This window comes from Aspergillus costaricaensis (genome assembly GCF_003184835.1).
Source record: "Aspergillus costaricaensis CBS 115574 unplaced genomic scaffold BO79scaffold_9, whole genome shotgun sequence".
NCBI lineage: Eukaryota > Fungi > Ascomycota > Eurotiomycetes > Eurotiales > Aspergillaceae > Aspergillus > Aspergillus costaricensis.
The window spans coordinates 316,048-326,267 of NW_020291809.1; the positions used below are offsets into that span (position 1 = coordinate 316,048).

The 10,220-nt window shown below is 46.0% G+C and overlaps 4 protein-coding genes and 1 non-coding gene across 5 annotated transcripts; 2 read left to right on the forward strand and 3 right to left on the reverse strand.

The window, feature by feature from the left end:
- Positions 1–252: 252 nt before the first annotated feature.
- Positions 253–1,960, forward strand: BO79DRAFT_169828 (uncharacterized protein; the record flags this gene model as incomplete). Its single annotated transcript, XM_025679501.1, has 2 exons — positions 253–288; positions 521–1,960. 2 exons carry the CDS (start codon positions 253–255, stop codon positions 1,958–1,960), a joined length of 1,476 nt encoding a protein of 491 aa, XP_025541635.1.
- A 345-nt stretch (positions 1,961–2,305) lies between these two features.
- BO79DRAFT_t80 lies at positions 2,306–2,395 on the reverse strand. The gene has a single exon. It is a non-coding gene; the product is annotated as a tRNA-Asp (tRNA).
- Positions 2,396–3,441: 1,046 nt separating this feature from the next.
- Positions 3,442–4,312, forward strand: BO79DRAFT_143126 (uncharacterized protein; the record flags this gene model as incomplete). The annotated part of the gene is made up of 2 exons (XM_025678304.1): positions 3,442–3,787; positions 3,840–4,312. 2 exons carry the CDS (start codon positions 3,442–3,444, stop codon positions 4,310–4,312), a joined length of 819 nt encoding a protein of 272 aa, XP_025541636.1.
- Positions 4,313–4,740: 428 nt separating this feature from the next.
- Positions 4,741–5,300, reverse strand: BO79DRAFT_280940 (uncharacterized protein; the record flags this gene model as incomplete). The annotated part of the gene is made up of 3 exons (XM_025688109.1): positions 4,741–5,078; positions 5,126–5,206; positions 5,265–5,300. The coding sequence occupies 3 exons, from the start codon at positions 5,298–5,300 to the stop codon at positions 4,827–4,829; spliced, it is 369 nt and encodes a 122-aa protein (XP_025541637.1). The 3' UTR covers positions 4,741–4,826.
- A 2,097-nt stretch (positions 5,301–7,397) lies between these two features.
- Positions 7,398–8,340, reverse strand: BO79DRAFT_252986 (uncharacterized protein; the record flags this gene model as incomplete). Its single annotated transcript, XM_025685964.1, has 4 exons — positions 7,398–7,972; positions 8,037–8,144; positions 8,195–8,254; positions 8,316–8,340. The coding sequence occupies 4 exons, from the start codon at positions 8,338–8,340 to the stop codon at positions 7,398–7,400; spliced, it is 768 nt and encodes a 255-aa protein (XP_025541638.1).
- Between the last annotated feature and the right edge of the window lie 1,880 nt (positions 8,341–10,220).

Below are 10,220 nucleotides of genomic sequence, written 5' to 3' on the forward strand. Positions count from 1 at the left end.
AGCTAAATCGTTCTGAATTTCTAATAATGATAAATGTTCTATGGAAAAGACCAGCATCCATCGTCCGAGACAAAAGACTCAGAGAAGGTTATATCACTAGCTGCACTGTGATTGGCTCTCTCGCAATACCTTCCAAAAGGGCTTAGCGCTGACAGAACATGTGATGGGAATCTCTATCTGTCCTTCCAGTTGTTCTTCCTCGTCGTTCTTCTCAGTAATGTTTTGAGCATGAGTCAGTTATTTGTCTACATCATGGGTTACATCTTTGTGCAGCATTTTCTATGTGATGTAGCCTTGCCGAATATCGTTGCATGAACGACATCGATCTTACTTACCCACGGCCGGTATCGGACCAGCCGATACTATCGGAATGGTCCGCCACGGGAGATTCTCGAGAGGCTGCCAGGTCTGTAGAAAGAGAAAGATCAAGGTACTGCTCATCACACTCACTTTCTATTCAAAATTTTATGATTAGATTCTACTAAAGTTTACGTCAATGCTTATTGAGTGAAATCAACAGTGCGACCGGGCGCGGCCGCATTGCAACCAATGCCTAAAATCTGGTTGGAAATGTCCACTGTATGGTGATTCTATAGAGCGGATGTTTCTTCATCACAACCCAGGGAATCCAGACATAAATAATGGTCCAAAAGCAGAGACTTTCTCGCCATTTTCATGTATTACGGCAAGGATACAAAGTCCTGAAATTCCAGTGAATCTCGACCCACCAACTGCGAACATATTAGGCGGAAACATATTCCAATCCACGGAATCTCGTGCAATCGGTTTCTTCATGTCGGCTCACACCTTCCATAACATCGGTCTCATCCGGGGCCATTTCGAGTATCTATCCACATTTAACGATGATGTCATGAATGAGCAACGAGTGGTCGCGAGCCTCTGTGCTGTTGCGCTCGCAGCTTATGCTACCAAGTTTCAACATGTTGCTCTTCTCAAGAAAGCCAGACAGTATTACGTTGCAGCGCTTCGACATATCAATGCAGCCTTATTGTCCTGCCGTGAAGCAGCAAAGAATGCTACCATTATCTCGATTCTGTTCCTAAACACCTTTGAGGCTCTGACTTGTGAGAGTGGGGACTTCCCCTATCAAAGAGAGACTCACTTAAAAGGTGTAGCGTCGATATTGGACATTCGAGGGGTGGGACTTGTGCAATATCGTCCCGGACTTCAAATGTTTCGACAAACCCTTCTTTGTATTTCAGTGACCTGCTTGATGCGCTCTTTTCGAATACCTATGGGATTGGTAAAGCTTCACCGCCACACTGCTGCTTACATGGATACTGATGATCCTGCCTGGAAATTGTCTGATATCATGATATCGCTGTCCTATTTCCGTGCACACATTAAGTGCCGTACACTCTACGATCCGGAGAAAATGATTGCATATGCCAAAGATATAGACCGCAGCCTCTGCTCGCTCACGGATAAAATGCCCGTAGATTGGCAATTCCAGGTCGTGAATTCAGCGAAGACATCTAAACAGGTCATGGGAACGCAATTTCACAAGTATCCCGATGCATGGGTCGCAGGTGTGTGGAACAACATCCGTACATGTCGGTTGCTTCTGCATCAAGAAATCAAGCAACAAATGGAAGATGTGGGCACATCTCTATTCGATGCTGTCCAGTATCAGCACTCAGTCATCATAATGCAACAGCTCGTTTCAGACATCTGTGCTTCCGTTCCTCAATACTGTGGTTACCTGCCAGTAATATCGGGCAGTCTATCAGATACACAAACAGGCGGCAATGGTATCCCCGCTATCGCTGGTATCTACCTCCTATTCTGGCCTCTGCTATATGCCGGGCAGATGGCTAGTTCGGAATGTCAGAGAGATTGGATCATTGATCGCATGCGCTATATCGGTGAAACAACCGGTATTCAGCAAGCCTTTGTGTTTGAGGATATACTAAAGCGGGGTGTGGATCCTTTTCAATAGACAAATGCCGAGAGCAGTGCTCTTGTCGGCGCTAATTTAGACGATCACAATATCATAATAAATCATTCGAAAGGGCCGACAAAGTGTCGGGAGAATTGTATCTTGTTGTTGCTGGATGGAATGGATATGAAATGTACTATAGACATGACAATGGTCCGGACAGGATAGCATTGTGTAATTTGAAAGACAGTGGCATCCAGGACTAGCACTCAGGATTATTGTTGCAGCCACCCCATCCGAAATAATTGGGCAGCAGGTGGAATGGAGTCCAATAATTGGTCAAAGCCTCAAAATGTGGGCCGATGATATGTACGTAGCCGATCGAATGAAAAACAAAAAGGAAATCTCCCCGACTGGGAGTCGAACCCAGGTCTCCCGCGCTTGTTCCCGAAAGGGATTGACAAGCGGAAATCATGACCGTTAGACCATCGAGGATTGGATGAAGTATCATATGCTAACAAGTGTATTATATTCCAGGCTGAAGCTGCTCTTAAGTTTACCCTGATAGTGGCCGGTCGGCATGGTGAGCTTCACTGTGAGCTCTCTGTGAGCATACTAAAACATATCACTTCATGCACGGGATACTGAATCTCTTTATTTTCTATTAGCTAGAAATTGGTCTGATTCTCTCCATCATATCATGCCGGTTTTCTAAAGGGGTTAACAAGGTTGCTACATGTTATTCGTGCTATGTCAACTCCCGTTGAGAAGATATATATGCTGCCACCGAACACTTTGAACCCATCGTTGCGAAATTTGGTAGGGCATCACAATCAATATATACATTCCACTTACGTATGTTACAAGTCAAAAATATTCCATCTGTAACTTCCACTGGTCACAGTATATTTTAAGGTTAATGACGTTGACATCCACCCAAAAAAAGATGAACAGTAGACTGTACGGTAATGGTCCCTCCTAGCCTTGAAGGGAGCCGGAAAATAACTCAACATGGACCTAATGGTTCTATGCGTCACCCTCGCTAACAGAGCCATTCTTGTCTACCACTTGCAGATACTAGGCTCGCGAACGGGGATCCATCTAAACCGCGGAAAACGAAGCAGACAACTTCACGGTAAACATGGGGAAAAAGATCGAACGAATATCACAGAACCCCCCCGGGGATGCTGTTAGAAATTCTTAGATCACATTTTGAGGCCATGAGAATACTGCCTGTTTTGCGACCGCGTCGGAGCGTGAAAATCCATGCTAGCAGCGAACGATTTATAGCCAGATGAATACAGAAGTTCCTCATAATGCCAATACAACTACAGCTCCAAGGGCGCTGATTATATGCGGTATTCTACTGCTTGTAGCGCTGGCCTTATACGTTCTTCGAATGTACACGCGCTTTCGTCGAGTATATAAGATCAGAGCCGAGGATCTCATATTATCGCTAGCAGTGGTACTTTTACCTCATTTCAAGCACCGAGAAGCAGTTCTGACGATCTAAATAGGCCTTGGAGATTGTAGCATACTCCATGATGGCCGCAGCAGCTTCCTATGGCCTTGGTCGATACGACAAATTTCTTACACCAGGCAACAGAGCCCAAGCCCTGCGCTTCGTCTTCACCTACGAAATGACGGGTATATGGGCAGGAGCACTGTTACGAGTTTCAGTAGCAATAATACTTATATCACTTCACCGCGCTAAGATATGGCAGGATATTTTGTGGTGTGCAGTATCTGTTCAGCTTGCAGCAGCGCTAGCTTCGACAATCTGTCTCTTTATCCAGTGCAGACCCTTGCGTGCGATGTGGGATGTCATCCCTGATGCTAGATGTTGGGCACCGCCTCAACTACATATATATGGCTTTGTATATACTGGTAAGTATCTAACATGCCATGATTTTTCAAAAAGAAAAAGCATAATATAAAGCTAATATGACACCCTGGCTGGCAGGTATCGGCATCCTTACCGACGTCATATTCGTTATCATGCCATTACCCATAATCTGGCGACTACATCGACCTTTACGAGAGAGGCTCATAATCGCATTTCTGTTGTCTCTGATCCTCTGTGCTACGGCTGCCGCTAGCGTAAAGCTCTACTATGTACGAGTCATTGTGCTCGAAGGAGAGCAGCTACGTTCGCTAGTGGCGCCAACGTTATGGAGCAGAATCGAAGAGATAGCCCTTATCGCCGCCGCTTGTGCACCTTCGCTAAAGTCTTCGACTGAAGATGGCCTACGTCAGTGTTGGCATTGTTGTGCGAGACATCGTCAGCAAGAGCGACCGAGCAGTTGTGTATCTGAATCGGACCGTTCCAGTTTACACGTCTTTCTGGATCAGTATGCGTCTGCGTCACTGCGTGTGCCGGAGCGGGCGTACCGGAAACTTGAGGGAGTCTGAAACTTTGGTGCTATGGATCATAAAGTTGTGATATTTGCGATGACCTTGGTGAGTGCCTGGATAATGGCGGGATTTTGCTGGTTTCCCTAAGATTGACAGGACCCGGGAGTGGGGGATTGGAGAGTTGAACCAAATATCTGCAGTGTGTTGCTTATGGGCTGTAATACTATCCTCACTGATTGACCTTTTAGTCTTCGAGGAGGAAGTCGACAAGCCTACCAGGAGACTCGGTAATCGAAACTGTGTATGGTATGACACATAACCGATGCGTTGAATTAATTCGAGACACGTACATATCTAAGGACAGTTCAATCTGGAAACAGGATATAAACCAACCAAAGACATTCTCTATCAATGTAACATATCAGATATTCTGGGGAGGAACTGACCCGGATATCAAACGCGTCAAGAGGAACCAGTGTGTTCCCCCGTATAGTATGCAATGAAGCTCATCAACCCAGTCCTTAACCATCGTGAGATATCCTACAAATTCAGGCTTTTCTGCCCTCGGGGCCTATAGATCCTGATCACTGAAGCTCGGGTTCCTGGAAAGAGGACTCCTTGGAACTTGTGTAATGGCACTCTTGTCCTCAAAAATACCATCATTAGCCTCCCTAGCAGCATTGCCAGTGCTTGGTACCGGTGCGAAGGGGTGCGAAATGCTCTCACGGACAGGGTGAGCCGTGCCGGTTTGGATATCGCCGTTGTCGGTCACTCGGTGAGCTGCGGAGAGGGCATAATCTCCTGAATCGAAATAGGTCCGTTTCTAATAACTTTCAGCTATGATGAAGAGTTATCATGGTGTTATAATACCTTAGGCTGCTGTCCGAGACTGCCCCCACAAGGCAATCTTCCGTAGGTAGTGAGGATACGCTTGTCGCGCTCGGAAAGCGGCTTTGCAGAACCATGAGCATATGTTATCCATAACAATAGATGGAAGCGTCATACATACCCGATCATGCACTTCGTTGTCACCTTTGTGGTCCATTCAGAGCGCCAGGGGTTGTAAGGTGCCATAGAAGCATATGTTGCAAGTACAAGGCCCTCGGGCGAGATGGTAAGTCCCTATTGTTCTAGCTAAGTTTCCCATTCTCAGTTGGTTAATGCATGACGTATCGGCATGTGACGAAGTTCCAAAATGGTGCTGTTCCATGCGTGAAGCCGCTTTGGTTATCGGCTGTCAGCTTTCGTTCCATGGAACCAACCATCCCCCCAACGGATAAGTTGCACGAGGGCTAAGCCATATTCTTGGTTAGATGTGCTGTGGGGCCTGGTCAGGGACCGATTGGGTAACCTATTATGAGTGGGCGGAGATATTAGACTGTCAGCTGACAGCCAAATGACGTCCAATCAGCCGTTCGGTACCACGAGGCTAAGCATGTTGGCGAGCAGATAAGCAAAGTAAGATCTAAGAATTACAAGAATCAAGCCTACTAGCATCTTAAATGCCTGCTGCGTGGCTGCCTAACTTAGCCACCGATCCAATCAATAGGGTATGTGCCTGTATGTAACGCGTCCAGCCCACCACCATCAATCTCGAATAACTTCCTCTGAAGAACACACGTTAACGAAGTAATACATTTGGCGATTAGACGCCCAAGAGTTGGATCATATTCATATAAGGTATAGCTTTCTGTCGGACAAACATACTTAGTCGGTTCATCTCAAAGGCGGGAAAAAAGAGCTGCGAATCGCCGAATTGAGCAGTCCTACCATGCCCTATTCGGACCAATTATGCTCCGGGGGAGGTTTATATTAGGGAGGGATCAGTCTGAATGCCAGACGGCGGCGTTCCTTGTGAAGTTGGACTTTGTCAGAGATCGGGGCAGTATTAGCTCACGTGATCAAGAGATCATCTGGGTTGCGCTAGGCTGACTTGCATTGCAACAATAGGTTGAGGATACAAAAACTTTTTGACAAGCAGCATCCTGACCGCCTCGAATAGACGAATTGCAAAAAGACAAAAATATACAACAGAAGATATATGTTAGTGGCTACTGAGTATCCAAGATTAGCACTCACTGCTTTATTCAATCTATTCAGTTATCTTTAGAATAATTCAGGGGTACTGTTAACATCCTGAATAGATCTTTTTAAAATATATTATATTACTAGAGAATACTAACCAGAGCAGCCAGACTAACTAGATATAAGATTTATTTAATTTTTATCTCTCAGAATCTATAATTTCTATTTTTTAAATATTTACTTCTTCTTCTGCGCACTGAGGTATCCTGATAAGTTGTCATAGGTTACTACCCTGAGGGGTGATCTGAGGGGTGATCTGAGGGGTGAGATACCACCTGCTCCCATGTATACATGTCTATGTAAGCAGGATTCTAGGGGTCCGCAGGTAGCTGCGGGTAATGATGGCCTTTTTGGCCTTGTGGTAATAACTCCCCTAGGTTGTCCTCTGACAATTGTACACAGTATAATAGTGGAGCCGGTCTCCAACCTATGAGCCCTCGAGACCTATCGTAATGTGGTTGTTATGAGAAATTATGTGCGAGCTAGGCAGCTGCATTAGGTTCAATGAATATACCACTACCACGTCCTACTTTGCCCCCACTCGGCTTTGTTTCAAACCTCGCGTTTTTCTCAGGCTGTGCGCAGTTATACCACGCAATTTGCTGGCCTGATTTCGAGTTCACTTGATTCAGGTATTCACTTATTGGTTGTCAGAATTTTGTAGTCACCACTAGGTTGGAAAACTACTGGATTGGTACGTAGAGCTCCACGCATAGTTCTACGCTACGTCTAATTAACCATTGTTTTTTCTGTCGCTAGAAGTATCATGAAAGGTGAGTTTACTCAAAGCACAGCTCTAAGTACAGAAGCAATGAAGGAGCAGGGAGAAATAGGGACTGCACTCATATGTAATCCAGGCGCCAAGATATTCATTTGATCCGAGAAAACGAACTATAACATACTAACGAGCAGTGCAACGAATTTAGGTTGTGCGTATAACCCTCTAGTATGTAGCAGGAAGAGAAATGCTTCGACCTGATAGTGGGTTGTAAAGAGACAAATGCACACTACCAGTATCTTGTCCGCACCATATCCGACAAACACCTCAACCGATTCTTCAGAAATCAATAGCAGTCGCTAGTGGCTGTCTAGGCTGCTTTGCCGCTTGGGTTGGAGCCTTCTGAGTCGAGGAAGATGATTTCATGATATCCCTTAAGCCAACCCCTATAAGGACGGAAAAGGCAAATGTCATCCATTGTATTATCTGAAGTGGCTTGCCGGCTTCGATTTCGTCTGTTGGCGCATCTGCTTTGTTATCGCAGTATCGCATAGCGCCCACGGCCATCGTAATGGAGGTTGCCGCGCCAAAGCAGAGAACGCACGATAGTCCCACAAAAGCAAGCGAGGTCGACTCAAGCAGCTGCAGTGCTCCTCCTTGGACGGAAGGGTTTTTCACTCTTATTTGGAAAAATAAGAAAAGGACTATACCCAGTGTGAAAGCAACCCCTCCCCCTGCAAGAATTGGAAGCAGAATCTTGGAAGCGAGAGTAAGACCAAACTCGACGAGGTTATCAGTCACGGCGCTCCTTCCATCCTGAGGGGAGAGCCTCTGGAGTAGGTCTTCTGTCGAGATACCACAGGTGGTGGAGCACAACTGCGAATCCGTAGAGTTCATGAAAACACTACACATTCCTAATGGCATAGGTTATTTCTAGGAGCTTACATTAACTGTGGAGCATGGAGAAAATGGACCTACCAAAGTAGCCAACTTTAAGCTTACCGCCAGAGTCCTGTGCAGTGATCTGGACGAGGAAGATGTTTGGGATCCCAGGGGACGTGGAAAGACAACCTGCCAGGGCCAAGGCTAGCTCGCGGTTAGTCCAATCTCAAGTAAAGATGATAGTTTGTACACACTGTAGAGCAAGAATGTTGGTACAAAGAGGAAGTATAAACAGGCCTGCCTGTTAACGTTTTCTGCCAAAGCAAGTCAGTAATCATCGACAAAGGAAAAAAAGAAACATCTAGAAATACATACTAGTCCAGCCCATTCTCAAAGCCATTGTAGGTAATGTGGGATAACGGATGATAGTATTCTCAATGGACGGTACCGCTCTCAAACCTAGCAGGAGGCACCGATTGAATAACAGATACTTGCCTTGTCGATATGGATGTGGGTGTGGACTTTCCAAACTTTGTAGACAGAAGGTGCATTTATATGTGAAAACAAGGAGGCACTCAATTTGTACCTACCTACCTGTTGCATCATTAAGGCTATGCAAAACAGGCCAATTTTAGAGCAGTGCGGCTGTCTACCAAACTGTCACCAGCACCCAATTGGATGTGGTCTTGGACATTCGTCCATGTTGTGGGTTCCAAAACGTGTACAACAACTTTTGATTATTAGTTCTATCCCATATACTCCGTAGCTTACGCGCCGTTATTGTCATCCACATTCTATTCTGGAAGTGAACTCGTCGGCTTCTGAGACGCGGATAGATATTAGGATTGTACTCGAAGTAAGAGCCCATTAGACCGGTATCCAATCACTGTAGGAGAATTGTCCCGAGGTTCCGGTACCCTAAGTAGCGCCAGCTCCTTGCTATCTTTCCGTCCTCGGCCACTTACAAGCCCGTGGCTATCCGTTACGCATGTTGGAAAGAACGCCGTCTTTTCTTTTTGTGGGTCTCCCTGGGGAAGCAACATCACCATTAGTTGAGTGAAAATGGACTAGTAGACGCGAACGGCTGAACTGCAGGGCAGTCGACCCCAGATGGGTGAAGGAAGCAATGGACAAGGCACTAAAATTAGTGGGCGCTTAGGCAAGGCTTTCTCCGTTCAGCACTTCAATGGTTCTGGGTAGATGTTGAGTCATTGACGCTGTGCTAAGGGAATACGGAGGGTTTGCGCATGGGCCCTATCAGCCTTCCTTGGGGGGCTGTATATCACTGGTGAGTCCAGTCCGTGAATGGCGCTTAATCCTTAACTAAAACTGAGCCTCCATGGCTTATATGCATTGGAAATTATCTGCGTGGTTTTCTTCCTGTGTGAAATCCTTCGCACGTCGCTTTGGATATTTTTGAGGCCTCCGAACCAACCGTCTTAGGGCCTCATGCGAGGTACCCATGTCAGATTCACTCCCAATAGCCCGAAATAACGTCTCTCCCTTCAATGATTCGACATTAGCTTAAGTTACGCGCTATATCGGCAGCACTCAAGGCGGCTAGGGAACCCAACGTTTACTCGATTACTCATTGGTATCTACAAATGAACCAAGGTCATACGATGATGCTGTTTGTCATGCCGTTTATTCCCCACATCCAAGAAGGTTAGTCGCACTGCAGGGTCATCTAGACAGCAATATCACGTATTTTGCGTGATTTTGGCTCTGCTCGTGTATATTCGTGCTCTATGTATGTGTTGACTGGGTACTTGGCTTCCTTTACCGGTGGCAAAGGAAGCTGGATTTCTCTTATTGACTCACTTCTTCCAATTTGTGATTCTGCTTTCGCGCCCTATAATGCCCACAATTTTCAAGCACATTGCGCCATCATGTGTAACTATGCATTCCTTTTATTGGGCTTGTCGCGAGCAATCGTAAGGGCATGATCCGGTCGTATTACGATCCTTATTCCCATGACCCATCGACTGGCTCTAAGAAACTTTAGAACTTATGCCTAGACCCCTCCAACTGACTCGCAGCTCTCAGCTCGGCTACATCTTGGACTGATCGTCAAATATGTGATGGCTTTAGACTAGGAAGTCGTTCCAATGGCAATCGATATGGCAGTGCCAATGTTGGTCTAATGGAAGAAAGTCGCGCGCTCGGTGTCTCTCTAACCGCTCATTGCTTGATCAGAGCAATCTGGACTGTTTCTCGTTGAGCCTTGTCGAGAGCCTTGTGTTCTTTACGCGCCCACACTTCGAAAAAAAAAAAAAAAAA